The sequence below is a fragment of the Megalobrama amblycephala genome, linkage group LG14 (genome assembly GCF_018812025.1).
Source record: "Megalobrama amblycephala isolate DHTTF-2021 linkage group LG14, ASM1881202v1, whole genome shotgun sequence".
NCBI lineage: Eukaryota > Metazoa > Chordata > Actinopteri > Cypriniformes > Xenocyprididae > Megalobrama > Megalobrama amblycephala.
The window spans coordinates 48,418,905-48,437,922 of record NC_063057.1 but is presented as its reverse complement, the minus strand read 5'-3'; the positions used below and the strand labels follow the sequence as shown (position 1 = coordinate 48,437,922).

Sequence of the window (19,018 nt, the reverse complement as noted above, 5' to 3'; positions counted from 1 at the left end):
CCTGTGTGTTTATCAGTAAACTTTTGTGTTTCCGTCTCTTTCCGCACACCTGTTTTGTATGGGTTTTTTTTCTGGATGGAAAAACTGTTCTGTTTTTAGGCAAACCAGCATCAAGGAAGAATTTTGATGTGTAAATACATTTTCACTGCCTTTATCATTGTATATGTTTGTGTGCATTTCCTGTTTTATGACTTTAAAGTTAGTTTTCACTCTGAATTTAAACTTTTATTTGTAGTTACAACACAATATATTGTAGCTAGACAGAATGATAGTATATACCAACGATAGAAAGGTATTCTAGTAGAAGATTTGGAATATTATTTATATCAAAATGAGCATTTGATTTATTTTAAAACGTTTTTTGCAGTCACCAAACAATGACACAACTTCCGATTATTGTAGAATTAAACTTATATGAGGTCACGTGTGCATATATTAGCTATTTTAGAACAGCCGTTTCTTTTCTTTTTTTTTTAGCTGAAGTGTTATATCGTAAAATTGTTTTGTGCTAAAGCCTGACTTCATTCATATATTAATGTCATGAATAATCATATCTTTAAGTTACCTTCATTTGTGAAGTTTAAAATTCACAGAATTATCCAAAAATATATCATATAAATTATAATATAGAATTTACATATTAATCTTGTTCTTTATAATTCTATGAATGAAAATAAATTCTATATTTTTATGTATTAATTTGTGGAATTATTTATATATCAAAGCTAAAATATATAATATTTAGGTGATAGTATGGCTGCCCGCATATACAATTAATCATGTTGTGTGTTTGGTTATACTGCCCTCTCCTACAGCAGATTCATGTACACTTTGATACTTGCTATTATTGTGCTTCCCTTTATATTTTGCTCAATTCTATGTTAAACCTACTCTTGCATGTTAACCCAAGCAAAGCTGGATCTCCACACTCTCAGATAAACGTGTGTGTTGTGATTAGGATACTAGGCAGGGCCCTGCAGTGAGCGCGGGAGCCACAGAACGAGAGAGAAGCTGCTCTTATCTCAGGCAATTAATCAGAGAGACTCATATTGCGGGACAATTATTCAAAGCTTATTCTTGAATAACTTACAGCCGGAAGCGTGCAGAAGTTTCCCCTGCCGGACGTGAAGGTCGTAAGAGCAAGGAGACGCTGCAGGACAGAAGGCCGGCGGTACATTTGTGTGTGTTTAAGATAGATACTGCAGACAAGGTCAAAGTCATGGCAAACTCTTACTTCTGTTCCTATTTATTTCACACCAGGCAGGTTTTTCCTTTGTTAAATCACTGTTTTTATGCACCATGTTTAAGGCTAATTAGAGATGCATCAATATAGAATGTTTAGCTGATTACAGCTATGATGGCTGATCTTATAAAGCAATACTGTTTTGCCTTTTATTATTTTATATGTATATCCCGTGCTGGGAAAATGTCACAATGAACACATTTTCAAAAATGAGATTTTATTTTTGTTAAAAATGATGTATGATTTGTTGGAATCAGGCAAAAACTGGATGAGCGACACCTGTTTGAAGTCGATAAAGTCTATTTTGAGAAAAATCGAGTTAAAGTTTTCTGAAGGTTCCAAAACAAAATCACCTAGAAACCATACCTTAAAATATTTGTGGTGTAGATGATTCCTCTATTAAACACACCTACAGGTTGAATTTTTTTTTTTTTTTTTTTTTTTTTTTTGCACACGCACACAAGACGCTCTCAGATGTTAGTAATCGTCCCACACAGAGGCTGTGCGGAATTGGAACATTAAACGCATCTTATCTCGTCTCGTTTAGCCCGCTTCTCGCGCTCTCCATTGATTGGAGCCCCCAATAAACGAGCTGCCTTTAATTGCAGTAGGCCTTAATCCAACTTTTCCTTTTTAATGTACCACAGAAGGAGGGGTGTGGGAGATTTTAATGAAAGTGATATGAGTCAATCCCCAACCCCCCCTTACCATACCTAACTATTTGTGTTTGTGTGTGTGTGTATGTGTGTGTATCAGTATGAGAAAGCTGGTTAGTTGCATCAGGCATTGGACTCAGTAAATTGACAGCTCTCTCTCTTTTCATTCACTCTCTTCCTTATCTATCCATTTTAATTACTTCACAATGTGTGTGTAAGCTTGTTTTCATTCCCATGTACCATTTTTGGCGCAGTGGCTTTCTCCCGTTATCACTCCCTGTCTTTAGTCTTATTCGCATTTGTAAGTGACACAATCAATTAAGCGCCGTGTGTTTATGTGTGCAAGTGTACAAATCCGTGCTTTTCTTCGGCAGTGCCAAATGAAATGGGAAGGGGGAGGGGGGTAATTTTTGATATCAGATGAAAGAGAAACTGGCTGCAAGTGAAAACGGAGCCGTTTCTCTGCTGGACGAACAAGTAGAGGCCTGACGTCTGAAAATTATCACACACTTTTTCAGATATCTCTCATTTCAATCCCTCCCATGAGCACTGGTTTCAAACACATGCTGATTTTCATATGTAATGGTTTAATGGTGTCATTTGCTTATTTAAAGCATTACAAGCACAAATACTATGTGTACTGAGAACTTAGATGTATTAGATTAACTATTATTTAACATATTATTGACATACAATGAAAAGCAGGTAGTTTTAAATGCATCAAATTTCTGTATCCATCCCACCTAATTAGTCAAATTTTTATTACTGAAAATCTGATTCTTTGCTATTATCTGAATTTTGGGCTTAACCCTGTTGCCACATGATTAAAACCCTATTGCGAAAAATTTAACATACCGTTGTGACACCGAAAGGAACTTTCTAAAGCATGGCAGTTATGTAAATAATGATTAGAATCGTTTCGTTTTTGATTATTAATTTTTTAATTTATTTTTATCAACATTCGCCAAGCTAAACCTTGTTAGTTATTGAAAAGTCATTGAAAAAAGATGCAAACCAGTGAGTGATGAGCTGAAATCAAACTTTTCAACACTGTCTCTGTTTAGTTTTTCAACTCGTATGAAATAAATGTAAAATAAAATGGCTACAATAATATTTAGTTTGACCTCATGAGGTGGACAACCAACATTTTCTAAAGGTCAAGCACCTATTTTCACTGGCCATTTGGTCAAAGAAAAAAAATGACTTCATTTTTAAGAGTTTCAGACCCTATTTTGTACCTTGTTCGTGGAAATGTCCAATTGTATGAGAGAAAAGAGAGAGTACTTCTATTCCAAGAAGAAAGGAAACAGAGGATAGAGCCATAAAATGCAAATATCACCCATGCTGCTTTTCCTTTTTTTCCATACAAATTAAATGTCAGCGTTGTGAAATACTGTCACTTTACTTCACGCTGAGGAGGTGATGACAAATCCATATTCTTCCTTTAAATAAAAATTCTTATTACGGCGCTGGCACGGTAATCACGCCGGCACAAAGCCTTCCCGTGATTAACGATAGCAATTTATTGTGCAAAAGGGCCGAGGAGAGGGAGAGCGACCAACGCAGAAGAGACATCATCTTTATCATAATTCGTATCATAAATAACCGGCCACAGCCAATCAGAGAGCAGCCGGCGTGTCATTCCCAAATAACCTTTGATAACTATTACCATTCCACCGGCCGGAAGAAAGCCTAAAGTCACAATGTTATCTTATCCCCATTCTGCGCTTATAGAATACAACAATATTACCATATAGATTACACTATTTATAATAGAGAGTGTCAGAGGGCTCTGCCTGCACTTCCTGTCATCCATTGTGGTGCAGAGAGTTGCAGTGGCCAGATTACCACTGGTTAACTGGTATCACACCACCCTAGTGTGTAGTGTGTGAGTGTGTGTGCGCATTAGGAGTGCTTGGAGACATTAAAAAAGTTTGATTTAACCAGAGATTGCTTCCACACTTGGATGTGGGTCTGATTTTGTGTGTGTGTATCTTGTTCGCTCTGTTGATCTGCTGTGTAATCAGGTGTGGATGATTTTGATCTTTTGCTCTGATATCCACCCTCTATTCCACCCTGAAATGTTCCCTCTCTGTTAATATTGCTCATTTTCAACATTCTGACTTTGTCTTATTTTTCCCCGCTATGTTCTTATTATCTATTTTATTTATTATTATTTACTATACTAAATAAGGTTGGTTATTTGTGGTGTGTTGACTGCAGTGCATGTGAGCTTTCAGTCTGGCGTACATCATATCTTGATCCTGTTTTTAAGCTCTTTTGGATATTCTGGTTGCATTTGATTTATTTTAAACCTGTGATATTAATATTTTGTATATTTCTTTCTGGCAGATGAGGAAGAGGAGGAACCGGTTCCTGCAGATATGGGCACTTCTGCCGAGGCCATGCAAGTCTCCTTGGGTGAGGAAGAGGATGTTGAGGAAGAGGAGAATGATGAGAACTGGCTTAGTCGTCATGGCGGACAGAGTCCCAGACCTGAGGGTCTATTGCCTGCCGCCAAGAGACCCCGCCTAAGCACCAAACCTGGCGTTAGCCCTGAATGGTGTTACGAGCCACGGGAACCCCTCAGTTCCCTCAACTCCCAACACATGCCCCATTCTCCCTCCCCTCCCCTCTCCCCCGAATTACCCAGACCTCCTGTGGCACCTCCTACACCTGGACACAAGCCCAAACTGCCCTCGCCCTCTCCTGCACGGCAGAAGAACAAATCACCCAAAAGAGGGGGTAGCTCTGCTCCCACTGGAATATTGGGGCGAGCGCTTGCGTTGACCCCACCGAAGACCAATCAAAAGGCTGGGAAGAGGTCACCCGGTAGGCCCAAAAGCCCCCGCAGCCCACGGCCCAGTCCTGCCCATTTGAGTGCAGCTGGGCGTGGTTGGGCCGGACCTCTCGGAGATGATAGTTCTCGCGATGGCCAGTTCAGAGGTCATGATACAGGAGACGAGGATATTGAGAACTCTATTGCTGCTGTGATTGCTCGCGCTTGTGCGGGTGGAGATGGCACATCAGACCCATTTGCTTATGACTCGGACTCAGACAGTGAGGGGACAAACCCTCCAAAACCTGCACCCAAACCTGCACTTACACTTAGCCATGTCAAACCTCCACAAGCTCTCACCGGAAAACATCCGCTTCCACCACTTCCCCCACATCTCAACCCACCCAACCGCTGGACGATGGATGACTCTATAGACGAGGTCATTCGGAAAGCCAATCAGGGTCAAAAGCCAGTTCAGGCCCCAAGTCTTTCACCTCCGGAGCCCTCTTACCTGTCGTCCCCACCTGACTCGCCTCCTACGCCGCCGCCACCTCTCAAACCACCCCAGGAACGGAAAGACCCAACTACTGCTATTCTTATGAAGAAAAAAATCAAGAAAGACATCAGGGTCAAGTTGAAGAAGAAAGACAAGGAGCGACTCAAGGAGAAGGGCAAAGAGAAAGGAAAGAACAAGGATAAAAGTAAGGAGAAGAAGCGGGAAAAGGAGCGAGGGCAGGTGGAGGAGACCAAGATCCCCTGGCCGGAGCTATCGCTTGGAGTTGGAGGTGAAGAGCGGAGAGACGGCATTGGCGGGAAGAAAGAAAAGGACAAACACAAGGACAAGAAGAAAGATAAAGAGAAAAGCAAGAAAGAGAAAGAGAAACGAGACAAGGGCAAGGAGCGAGGGAAGGATGAGAAGAGGATATCTCAAGTAACCAAAGATGTCGCCGCTGCCGTTGCCGCCACCAGCCCACTGTTCAGCCCCCAGACCTGCTTAAGAGTCCCATCAATGTTGCCCCCTTTGCCACCAATACTCCCTGATAAATTGTTCCCCCACACCAAGGATACCAAGAGCAAAGACAAAGACAAGAAGAAGGACAAGAAAGAGAAGAAGAAGAAAAAAGAGAAGGAGAAAGATAGAGAGAAGGAGCGGGAAAAGGAACGGGAGAAGGAACGGGCAAGGGAGAAGGAGCGAGATAAAGAGGAGAAGAAAAAAGACAAAGAGAAGAAAGAAAAGACGAAGGAAAAGGAGAAAGACAAGCCAAAACTTGAGAAACAAAGTTTAATGGTAAGACTCCCTAGCACTTCAAGTCCCTGGTCTCACGCGGTGTTGGGAAAGCTACTTTTCAACAGTCAAGCTGCCCTCTTACAGTTACACGAAAAGCTACACTACAGTCTATTAATGAAAGTAGCAACAGTAGCTACATTGCATAAGACTAGAAAATGCCCCCAAATGATAAAGATAGTAAATATAGTAGTACGTAGTAGATATAGATATAGTAGTATAGATAGTAATGGACAGTAAAAACCTTCCCAAACTGTGCTGAATTTGACAGAGGTGGCCATTTTAGGAGAACATGTTTGATTATTGTATGAAAAATGTGACAATATTTGTGACTACTTTTAAAAATTATACTATTGTAAACTTATATTTCTGAGTGAAACACGATAACAAGGGTTATGTGTAACGTAGCTTTGCGTCGCGTTTGCAGCTTTTCATACGCAACTATGATGTAATCATCATTGAACGCCAACTACATAAGGCCATGGGCCATTCATAAAACTTCCACATGAATTCAATATGACTATCAGGTGCAGCATCAATAATGCAAGACACAAGGGAGTCGCACAGATAGATTTACTAGCTGGCCTCGCTGTGTGTGTGTATCTTTCTGTTTTTGTCTCCTTGTGTGTGTACCTTTGAGATCAGAGGTAGATCGCTGAGCTACATTTACATTTCCGTCTTTTCCGGTCGATTTGTCCCTGGAATCCTGCTCCTTGCATGGAGCCCCTGTGCACACACACACATACACAATAGACTATCAATCTGTGTGCAAATCAAACAAGGGATAATACACCTCAAAGCCTCTGTTTACCCAATTCATATCCCATTTTAGAGCGTTTATATGTATGTGTGTCTGCAAAAGAGCTTGAGGGAAAGAGAGTGTTAGTTCTTCTTTATCAAACTCATCCTCCAATCGCTTTTCACTTTCCAACGACAGTGATAATGTATGTACACCACATCAGAGCAGCTTGAATTGATTTGGACTGCTGCAGAATTCCATTTTTCCTGCTTTCTGTCTCTTTTTCTTTCGTTACCTGAATCCCTGACCCCCGCACTCTTTTTCTCTCCATCTTTTTCTCTGTCTCCTGCTGCCGCTGGGAGATGGGATTGAGAAAGTGATTTCTCTCGTTCTCCACCTGCTTAAATCTTTCCATCACTTTAATTTTTTGCAAGGCTGCTTTGCTGCCATCCAGGAGAAAAGAAAAAGAGACAAGAGAGTGAGAGGAAGGAGGAAAAAGAGAGAGGGAGAGAGCTGAGGGGGTGGGGAGCTGGGGGGGTTATCAGTCGTTGGCCTGAGGTATGTGTGCAAGGGACTTAAATCCGTAGAGATTAGCAGAAAAATGCCGTCGGTAGCAGTAAGGGGCTTTACGCCACTGGTTGTATTAGTTCAGGTGAAAAGAGTATTGCGTTTACATAAAACCGGACAAATCCAGCCACAATGCCAATGCTGTGGGACCACAATGCAATCTGCTATCTCTGGACCTTAACCACAACATCCAGCGCTGTTTCCTGAGAACTGCTTCGAACTACTGCCACCAAACACTGAATTACAGAAATTGAGAGAGAATGATGGTGGAGAGAGAGAAGAGATGGTGCAAAAGAGGAGACAAATGATACAATGTAGAGAGAGATGGAAAGAAGCAAAAGAGATTAGGCCATATTTTCTTGTAGTGGGTCCTTAGTCTTTACTTAGTCCTTAGTTGCTCACTTGAAAACAAGGGTAAATGGTTGAAAAGTCCAAATGAAATGGTTTTTGCAGCCCACTTCATATGTTTGTCTTATTGAAATGGCGTATTCAATTTAAGCAAAAACACAATTCAATTTAAAAAATAAAAACAGACCAGGATTTTTTTTCACTGTAAATTTTTCATTCATTGTAATTTACCAGATCATGAAAAATGGTCTCTATGTAACATGTGGTTCGAGAAAGCGATGTCAGCCAAAAAGTAAAACTAAAAGTAAAAGTAGACTGTTTCCACAGTAGAGGTGTATAAAGAGTACTTGAAAACCATACTTAAGTAAAAGTACACATAACTTACAGCAAAAATGTCTCCGTTACAATTTACAAGGCTCCATTTTCAATGTCACTTGAGTAAAAGTCTTAGATTATCTGATCAGTACTTAAGTATTTTACTCATACTAAACGTAGACTCAAAGATGCACTAGTCCTCAACACTTAAAGGGATAGTTCATTCAAAAATGAAACAAACTACTATGAAAGTCAATGGTGCCCCAAAACAATTCAGTTTAACACATTCTTCAAAATATCTTCCTTTGTGTTCAACAGAACAAAGAAAATTATACAGATTTTGAACAACTTGAGGGTGAGTAAATGATAGAATTTTCATTTTTGGTTGAACTATCCCTTTAAGAGACATGCTAATGAAAAACAAGAAATGGTTGGTTTGTGAGGAGAGCAATCATGTGTTTATTTTTTAAAGTCGAAATATAACACCTCAATTTTGCAATCGACACAACAGCCTCATCTATAGACACTTGAGTCTCGGTGCTCAAGTGCTCAAAAAGGGCATGAGTAAACAAATATCTTTCAAAAATGGTCTCTTCAGTATAATGAATAAATAAAATAATGTTAACCATGTTCAGCCGGCTGCAGCCATGTCCTCATCTCAAATAAAAAAGCACCGGCGATTCAGCAACTACCTACTCACATTGGCACAAAGTAGTTGAGAAGTTTGGGTAAGGGAAAACCGCAAAAGATGTAGTACAAGCAATGGCCTGTAGATGGCGATTGATTGTTTTGTAACATAAATAAACTGCTTCTGAAAAAATTAGATGCCATGCAAAATGTAATTGCATTACTTGTTACCAAATGTATTGGAGTAAAGAGTACATATACTTACTCAAAAATGTAGTCGAGTAGAGAGTAAAAGTTGCTAATATCTTTGATACTCAAAATACAAAGTAGCCAAAAAGATACTAATTACATTTTCTTAAATAATTTACACCACTGCTACACCGGACACGATGTTACTCATAATTAGTGATTCTGTCTACACTGGATTTGGCTCGACAAGTCACCAACAATAAAAAAGTATGCCCCATTCTATTTCTGACATGCTCTACGTGCTTGCGCTACTTCTAACAAGAGGATAACTGGATTTGGATTGTTCACTTTGACATGTCCAGTGTAGACAGTATCAACCTGTGTTAGCATGGCAAAATACGATGCAAAAACGCTCGCACTCGAATGTAAACACGTTGTTGAAGTATGCACAACACAACAATAGTAAATGGCCCAGAAGTCTAATTGACATGATCCAAGTACCAACAAGTCAAAAACTTCTCTAATCAATTCAACTGTTTAAGGAACCAAATATCATGAATGTCCAGTATTCTTTAAAAAAGTTAAGCTGTTGTGAATAAGAACTAGTTCTCAGCTCCCAATCCTATCAGTAATGAAGGGTATTCCATGATGGCCAAGATATACTTTGTGCTTATACCCAGTTGCATAAACGTAGTCATTATGTTAAGACATTGTCTAAAGAACTCATATGACCAACTAGCAGTTAGCCAAGGGGCAATCAGTCTTACTTTTTGGTATCAAATTAGATCAATCTATGTTTTAATGTAACTGACTTAAAAAAAAAAAATATGAACAGTCTTTGATGTCTAACTTGTAAAACTAGTTTTATCGGTTTATGCATCCGGCACCTGATCTGACATTCCAGGGATGACATGAATGCCATAACTACATTACATATTTTTCAAATGCAGTGATTAAGGTCATTGGTATGAACAGTAAAGGTAAGAGCTGACCATGGGCCTTACATTTACCCCTTTGATTAAACCGTTTAGTTTAAAAATTGTCTATGAAAGCTATGCATTTTGACTTAGCACCATCTCTCTAAACTCCACTCCTATTGAACACTGACTCTTTACTAAATGACACAAAAAGGACCTTTGTAACATATTTAATTGTATTGTGCTTTATGGTATTACACTCTTGTAAAATTTCGAGAGTTCCTTTTTCACTTTTTCGTTATCGCTTCCTTAGCTCATAGCTCTTTTAAAGAGTGACGCCGGTCTCCGGGTCACGCTAGCTACAGCACTTTACATCCATTTAGAAGCTGATTAATCAATTTGCGCGATCCCGCAGCCATTTATGTTGGGTGCGCGTGCGGTGCGCGTTTGAATGAGCGGGCCTAATCGTGATAGGAGTAGGTTAAGTAGGACGGGGCACTTTTAGGGAGAAAGACATTGCTGCCACCTCCTCAACCACTTAAAGACTAATTAACATAAGCAGATAGTACTATCTCGTCCTGCTATTGTGGGTCACCCTGAGTGTGCACACACGTTCGCTCTTACAGACGCGCACACACACGTACATGGGCCTTATCGTCAAGACACATGGCCTTGGCTCCTTCCTTGGGGAGGTTGAGAGGTCTGTACTTGCTTCTGTTTTGGAAGGCTGTTCCCCATTGCCCTACTGTGGTAAGAAAACACAGGTGCTGTTCTTCCAATTGGGAGATGTTGCAATGTGAAGTTGTTTTAAAACTACAACTGTAATGACTGTTAAAAATCTAAAATTACTTACTTCTCACCGCCTTGTAGCCCATCCATCTCCCTCCGTTCTGGCTGAGGTCAGTTCCTAATGGATAAAATCATTCTTGCCCTTTAGTTACTGTGTTGGGTCACCTGTTGATCCCAAAGTAAAATCTAGGTCCTGAAGCAAAACTCATTTTTAGAAGTCTGTTTATTGCCTTTGTATTATTTTGTGCTACCCACTCTTTCTATTTCATCACATTCAATTCAGACTGCAAAGTCACAACTCGGGTTAAATATAATTTATTTTGCCGTGGCACTGTTGATTATGCAGCGCCATTGTTGAATAGCAGAGCAGGAAACACTGGTACCAGGTGAAACAAGTTTGTTTTGCCCGATTCTCTCGTCTGAGTTTTCCATAGATTAACACGGCAGTCTAAAGTTCATTGTGCCAAGTCCAGCGTTAACTCAAGAGCTCCTCTAATCAACTGAAGTACAAACTGCTGATAAATCTTTTATGGCAGTTTAGAGTTGCAGCCCTTGTATATCCCCAGTATAGTGTAACCCGTATATAGTAGCAATCAGGGTTGGCAGTTCTTTCCCAAGCATGTATCGCTAGAAGAGACGTGTGATAGTCATGGTTATAATGCTTCATAAAAGCCATCCATTTGGGACGATCGGATCTGAAAGCGAATCGGAGAATGGTTATAATGCTTCATAAAAGCCGTCCATTTGGGACGATCGGATCTGAAAGCGAATCGGAGAACGAGAATTGCTCGTGCAGGCATACCTCCAGAGCTTTTTTTGTTTTTTGTTTTTTGGCGTCACTCGCCAGGTTTGTTCATGCATATATGCTAATGCAGCGGCTAACACAGCCTCTCACGCTCCTATTCTCTCCAAATGATGCAACCTGCCAGCCATCCTCTCAATTCTGCTGATACTTACGTTCCCCTCTTTCCATAGAAGAAAGGAAGTGAAAAACAGAGAGAAAGAGAGAGGATGGGGTGGTAGACAGACAGAGAGAGCGAGACACAGGGAGGAGTCTCCAAATCCACAAAGGTTTTGTAATGAATGCGCGGCGCAACAATAAAAACAAAAACATTAAAGAGAGAAAAGACATGTTTCTGTGTTAAACAATTAGTGCAGCGGCATTATGGGGGATCTGGGCGGACAAAAGCTCCACAGCGGCAGGGGTTCTCCCCAACACAAACACACAAAGAGCACCTCACTCTCGTTAAGCCTCGGAAAAACCCCCGAGACACACTCTACACCGGTCTCCTCAGCCAGCGCCGCGTTATCCGTCCCTATGCTATCATCTCCTCCATCTCTCATGCGCTCTGTTCTGTGCATCATCCCATTCTGCTGTTTTTATCTCTGTACTGGGGTCTGTTTGTACCCCTCTCTCCGTTCCTCCCCGCCTCCATGGCCTTGGACAGGACACACTACTGCCAGCATCAGAGGTGTGTGTACATAAAGGGCTTTCAGGAGGACTGACCCTGGTGCTAGCTAAACTGGATTAGCAGGACACTATGTTGTCCATCTGCTGTGTTAAGTGTGAGCATCTGAGGGGAGGCCAGGTGGTCTTGTCCCCATTAGTAGCTGATTTGTAGTTTAATAGCTTGCTTTTGACTTTAGATTTTCATGATCATGTCAACACTGCAAGTTTTGGGAAGGGTAACCTCAGTTTTAAGTATTCATTCCGTGGGTATGAGGAAAATGGTGACGATCCCACTACCCTGCATAACCCTGTGATAACCTTAGTACTGTTCTGCCATCTTGCAGCTGTGAACATCATGTATGCCAACAGTTTAACCTGTTTGGTGATGGCTATTTTAGACAACAGTGCACTATAACTGGCAGATTTCAGTTTTGTACTCATACATTTTAATTGCTCTTAACTTGAAAAGTTAATTCATACATTTAAATTAAAATTATCATGTAATCTTAACGTATATAGAACAATATAGAACATTTATTATATACCTTTTCTCAAACTAAGCTCATGCTCCATTCATCACCATGATGGTAACCCCCCAAAAAAAACCACATAACAGAAACTCTTCTAAAATGGTATAGCAAAGCATTAAACACGACTAAATCCCCCACTTATCATTATTCTTGCACAAAAAAAAAAAAAACATTATATAACACTTAATTTGAGCATTTCTTCTCCCTTTCGAGTGTCATGGCCAAGCATGCTATGAAATAGGGGGGGAAAAAACAGCCCAGTTTCAGGTAAATTTGAGTTTGTCTAAATTAAAAGAAACAAGTTCATAAAACTCAAAACAATGAAACAATTCAGATTACTTAAAATGTGTCAGTTTCGTGAACTCAAAAGTAAAAAGGTTCTAAATACTCATAAAAGTTCATTTGATTGAACTAATTTGTTTAATTGAGTTTGCCCTACTCAAACCAATTAATTATTTTGAGCATTAGGGTTTACAGTGTGATGATAGCAACGTTTGACATGTTAATATCTGCTAATTTTTGCGTCTGTCGTCAACTGAGACACCATGACTTGTGTATATGAAACTAAAACTGAAGTAGATTCTCTACACACTCTGTGGATTCAGTGAAAATTTGGTTATCAGTACCTGAGTTTTTCAGTAGTGAGTTGTCTATTCTGTAAACAACCATAAGAACTGTTAGAAGGCACTCAAAAGAGAAGTGACAGCTACATTTTACTGCACAATGTACAAAACTGGCTATATATAACCATCAGGCCATTGTTTTGAGAAAAAAAAAATTCATTTAAAACTCAGTATTGACGCAAAATAGATTAGGGATTATTTTAGAGCTTTTCGTTATAATATTTTGTTACTTGATATCACCAAGAAACATGTAAAGTTCTCATTCACAGCTTTAATGCAAATGTTGTTTCAATATACAGGCAAAACAAAATAGATTTATTACATTGATTAGCATATTGGTTATCCTGAGATCAGTAATTTGTATAACATTTGCAAATTCCTATTATATAGACGACATTAACGAAAGCTCAAAGAGGGCTGAGCAATAAATCAATATTGATATTTATAAAAAATATATCAAGAAACTTTTTTAATATAAATTGCTATATTGATTACATTTGAGAAAATTGATTACATTTTCGAAGTTTTATTTAATGATACATTTCTGTTAAATCATAAATATAGAATCCAGAAAAATAATAAAATGGGAATTGCTATACAGTATATTTCAAATGATTTCTGTCTCTGTTCAGGCTGATATTTCTCCTGCTGTCCCACCATCTCCTGTCATTCCCCGACTGACCCTCAGAGTGGGCGCTGGACAAGACAAGATGTAAGTACCCCCCCCCACACACACACACACACACACACACACACACACGAATAGTTGAGACTATCAGGCAGCTCTCTGTGTGGTCAGAGTCTCTGAGTCTGTGTACAGGTGTGAGTTTCAGGCTTTGGGTCTTGTGACCAGTCCCAGACGGCCCATGAGGTCTTTGAGGGGGGCAAACACACACACACACACACACACACACACACACACACACACACACACACCCCACATCATGGCCCCCTCCTGCACACTCCTATCAATAGCGCTAGTGTTCACACCACTTAACCCCCTCACACACACACACAGCGCCATACTACAGGTAAGGCGATTACTGATTCCTGAATGTCTACACGTGACTGATGTCGCTTTAATGGCCAGTGTGATTTAGACTCAGAAAGTATAGTGTCTACACAGTGTTTTGTCTGTGTTTTTGAATTTCTTCCTAGCCTCTTCAGTTCCACCTGCATGCAGGACAGGAAACATTAGTGTTTACGTCTAAGTGTGTGTCTGTTTGTACAGGATGGCCTTTATTCTCAGCCTGGGAGTGTGTGTTGTGCCTCTGATGTTGCCTATGTTGTGCTCTTTTCTTGCACCTGTAGTCTGGTGTGTAGAAAAACACAATCAGCAGTCCTTTCAAGAGGAAAATGTGTTTTTAACTCTGTCTTTGTGTTTTATTTCATTTACATACACACAAAGCTTTAGATGTTGTTTATGTTTTACTTTTATTTTAGGTTGAAAGACTTTGGGGATGCATAGTATAACAGTGATGAAAGTAAAAGATAAAAGAGCTCTGATTTGTATCAGCAATAACAAAAAATAATGACCGTTACAGTGTAAATATTTCCGAGATCTCAACAGAAGCTCCTCTGATGCACGTGAAAACATGGACACGGGTCAACTTTGACCTTTGAAAGGTCTTGAGGTCACATCCTGGACAGGGCATACCCCACACCATCTTTGCCCCGAGAGGGAGTCCTGTGCATGGTGTGTGTGTGTGTGTGTGTGTGTGTGTGTCAGTCAGATGAAGCATAAATAATGAGTGTCTGTGTGTGTAATCGGAGCTGACCGTTTGACACGCCCTTCTCAGGGTCAATACCACAGCAAGCGCCGCTGTCCACTCTCTCTGATCCTGTCAATCAACCTGTTACTCGGCAACAGCAGGGTTTAATCAGTATGTCTGGCAGCATTTAAAAGTCAAAGTGCATGTGATACAAACTGCATTAAGTTCTTCTCTATTGCCAGATTATAATTAATGATCCATAATATATTGATAAACATATTAACAAATATTAGCTAAAATTTGAATGCAGATAATATAAGCATTCAGAAAGACGTAAGTATAGCATCCCAAAAATGGTGGTAAGGTGATTACTCCTATTGTTAAGAGCTTTAGTGTGAATATCTTTATTTATATATATATATATATATATATATATATATATATATATATATATATATATATATATATATATATATATATATACACATTATATATAAATATACACACACACACATATATTTTTATTTGACCAATTTATAAAATTGGTAATTATATTGTTTTTTGAACATCACAGGAGAATAATATATGATATTTTTTTTAATTATATATATTTAATTAATTAATATTTATATAATGTATAAGTGTGTGTGTGTATATATATATATATATATATATATATATATATATATATATATATATATATATTTTTTTTTTTTTTTTTTTTTTTTTTTTTTTTTTTATATATATTATTAATTATAGTTAAAGCCAACAGTTGTACAATAAACTCAGTTCAAATCAATTCATGTAAATAAATTAGATGATATTGTATATAACCCTTTCTCCCTCTCTCTTTCTTCACCAGTGTGATCAGTAAGGTGGTCCCAGATTCAGAACCCATCCCTCCTCCACCACGGACCCCAGTGGCCAGGTCTGGTCCAGGAGCTCGGATGCGTTCCCCTCCGGCTCCTCCTCCACCTGCCCCGGCTCCTGTAGCACCTCCACCCCGCCCTCCTCCTGTCCTGCCCCCTCCGCCCCCAGTCGCCCCCATTCAGCCGCCACCCAGCCAGGCCAAAGCACGGGGATGCAGCGTCGTCACAGAGACCGTCAGTGCATACGTGGTAAGTCTCAAATGTGCACACGACAACACTATTGGAAATTAATTATTGGATTGTATTAATTTTATTATTATTATTATAAATATTAATACCAATTTTATTAATACAAAAAGTACATGTATATTATACATTATATTTAATATTTATATTATTTCTTAATAACACAATAAATAATTCTGCAAAATAATATCATTCAATAGCCTAGTTTTATGCTGTTTACAGTAATATAGTACGCCAATATACAGTTCAGGCATCAGTATCAGGCTCTGTGTGGCTCTTCCAATCAGAATTTAGAGCCGAAACTTTCCATATTATAATTAAGCTAAGGTACAAGAGGTATTTTATATAAATATGTGACTTGCTTCATCAATTTGACCTTGGCTTTGAAACACGTTTTGAATGTTATACACTGAATTACAAATTATTGTCATCATTATTATTATTGTTGTCGACATTATTTCATTTCATAATTGAGAATGAAATGCATGTTTAATTTTTTAATATGCTCTTCCCTAGATTTTTTAGCTAAATTGTTTACAATTTTGGGCTAAGCTGAGGAAAAAAAAAACGTTGTTTAAATGGTTTATTGTGACCTCCAACTCGAAATGATAGAGGATGTGACACACATATAATAGTATATAATAGCACTTGTTTTTACTTTTCCCTTTGACCATTGCCATAAGTAACACTTTCCAAATTTGTTTGATTGATTCTTGTGTTTGTTCATCACAGATTCGGGATGAATGGGGTAATCAGATCTGGATTTGTCCAGGATGTAATAAACCTGACGACGGCAGTCCCATGATCGGATGTGACGAGTGTGACGACTGGTATCACTGGTAAAAGCCGTTTCCAGCTTCTCTCGCATTACACAGTCACCAAACACATTTTTTTTCCAGTAATGTGACACATTTTTAGAGGAAAACTGTAGATGGGAATTACATTTAATCTATAAGGAAGCTGACTTTGTTTAATTTCATCTTGACTTTAGGTGAAGTCATGCAGTTATGTCTTTATTCATCTCGTGTGGTGCACAATACATGTCCTTTTTTAGACATATAAGTACAAAATGTAGTATGTTTTGATTAATTAAAAGTTAATTAAAAGAGTTGTTTTATTTTACACTAATTCTCTTTCATGCCATTTCAAGAGCCACACACACTTTTAAAGTAAATCAGAGGAAGTCCGAATAAAAAAAAACCCAAAATGAGTCTAGATTGCCTGGCATTACTGTAAAGCTTTTTGGGAATCATCTTTTTGATGCGTTTCGCTCAAAGATCCAAAATACACACACGCATAGAGAACAAATTGTGTCTCTTTCATGATGAAAGCACATATTTTGATGGTGAGAATGATCAAGTAGTTTTTGTATATAAAAGACATGCTTTTTTGAGTCTCCATTTCGAATTTATGTCAAAATATATGAAAAAAATGCAAACTTGGCACATAAGCTTGAATGATATAGATCGGTATCATGAAAAAAAACTTCATCGATCTCTCTTTCTCTCTCCTTCAGGCCATGTGTGGGTCTTGTAGCCGCCCCTCCGGAGGACCAGTCATGGTTCTGTGTGAAATGCGCTGGCAAAAAGAAAGACAAGAAGACAAAAAAAAGGAAACGCAAAGCGCACTGACCCACATTTCTTTTTCTCCCGTCTTCGTGCTCATCTGTTTTCGCCTTAATTCGTTTCCAACTCTATTTTGCTGCGTTTGTTCGTTTTGTTTTTGTTTTGTTTTCACCCAGCCCTTCTTTTAACTTGGTTAACTTAACTCAGTGTCCGGTATCATAATGTATTTTTTAAAATGAAAATTTCAAATGTGTATATGTTACTTTTTTATGTGGAGAATCGTACAGTATGTCTATATGATCTTTGTACCGAGCTCATGATTGTTCAGTAGATGTGTTTTGAAATGAACCTCTGACTTCGCCCTCATTTAATGGTTGTTCCATGTATGTGCTGATTCATCAAATCACCCAGGAGAAAAAAACATTCTGTACCATAATCGGCCTTTTAATATCGTTCTTCTGATTGATTTTGACTGGAGGTGCAGTTTCATTTTACTATGGATTTAATTAAAAGTTGCTTTTTCACATCTTATTGTTTTGTTGTCTTGTCGTTCGTTTTGGGTTGGAGTGTAAAGATAGGTGGACCGCTCGTTCAGAAAAGGTTTTCAGAAGCACTGTCAAAATAATAAATAAAAGGTTAAATGTATTTTATTATTTAACCTTAGTGATATTTCTGTATTGTTCAGTCAGTTGGTTTTGGCTTTAGGCTTGAATATGGCTTTTCTCCCAAATTATCTTTGGGAACTGTAAATGTTTTTATATTGCCATGAAGGTTGGAATGAGTTAAATATGATAAATGAAGTGTCAGTTACACATTGAAATGTTTTTTTCAAGAACACATTGAATAAAAAACAAATAACCAGAGATGGGCATTGTTTATTCCAATATGATATGCTGTGTATACAAAACCCTCAATCCTCGAAAGGTAAAGTCCCATTTCATTCATGTCCTAGCAAAATTGTAATTGTTGCAACTTAAAGTGGCCCCAAAAAGTATTTTGGCACAAGATGTCTGGTGTTGCATAAAGCAAGTGGCATTTATTTCAAAAAAAGATGAACAAGTGTACTTTTCACACAACGGTTATATGCGAATAACGACACCTGTGTGAACTTTACGGGAATGGACTATACGGATAAAAATTATCTTTTGAAGCATGATTTGTTTGCAGATAACCCTGGACTTTATGTCGAACGTCACATGAATAATCTCGCAGCAATTCGTACGTATATTACGAGGTGGCTAATTCATACGAATTCGTACGTTTGAGTTAATACGAATGATCTACTTCTAAATCTACCCATCAATGGGGTTTAGACAAACCGTATGAATTCGCTGGATGAATTCGTACGAATTAGCCACCTCGTAAAATACGTACGAATTGGTTGTGAGATAGCGTTGGTCTCATATCGCATCTGCTTATTGGAAAAAGTGTTATCATAAGTATGAACTGACGGCCATATTTACAGATTTTTAAGGTAATCAGCTAACCTAGCTAGTTATTTTTATTGTTGGCGTTTTATTCAGTTTTAATAGGCTATACGAATGCTTGAATGCTTTACTACTAGTTACA

The 19,018-nt window shown here is 38.6% G+C and overlaps 1 protein-coding gene across 1 annotated transcript in view; it reads left to right on the top strand.

Moving 5' to 3' along the window:
- The window catches only part of taf3 (TAF3 RNA polymerase II, TATA box binding protein (TBP)-associated facto), a 56,333-nt gene extending 38,353 nt beyond the window's left edge, over window positions 1–17,980 (top strand). The window contains exons 3-7 of the mRNA XM_048154708.1: window positions 4,252–5,966; window positions 13,690–13,769; window positions 15,632–15,887; window positions 16,617–16,723; window positions 17,401–17,980. Coding sequence (XP_048010665.1) covers window positions 4,252–5,966; window positions 13,690–13,769; window positions 15,632–15,887; window positions 16,617–16,723; window positions 17,401–17,515 — 2,273 coding nt within the window. The 3' untranslated portion in view covers window positions 17,516–17,980. The remainder of the gene's footprint in view (window positions 1–4,251; window positions 5,967–13,689; window positions 13,770–15,631; window positions 15,888–16,616; window positions 16,724–17,400) is intronic.
- The last annotated feature ends 1,038 nt before the right edge of the window (window positions 17,981–19,018 follow it).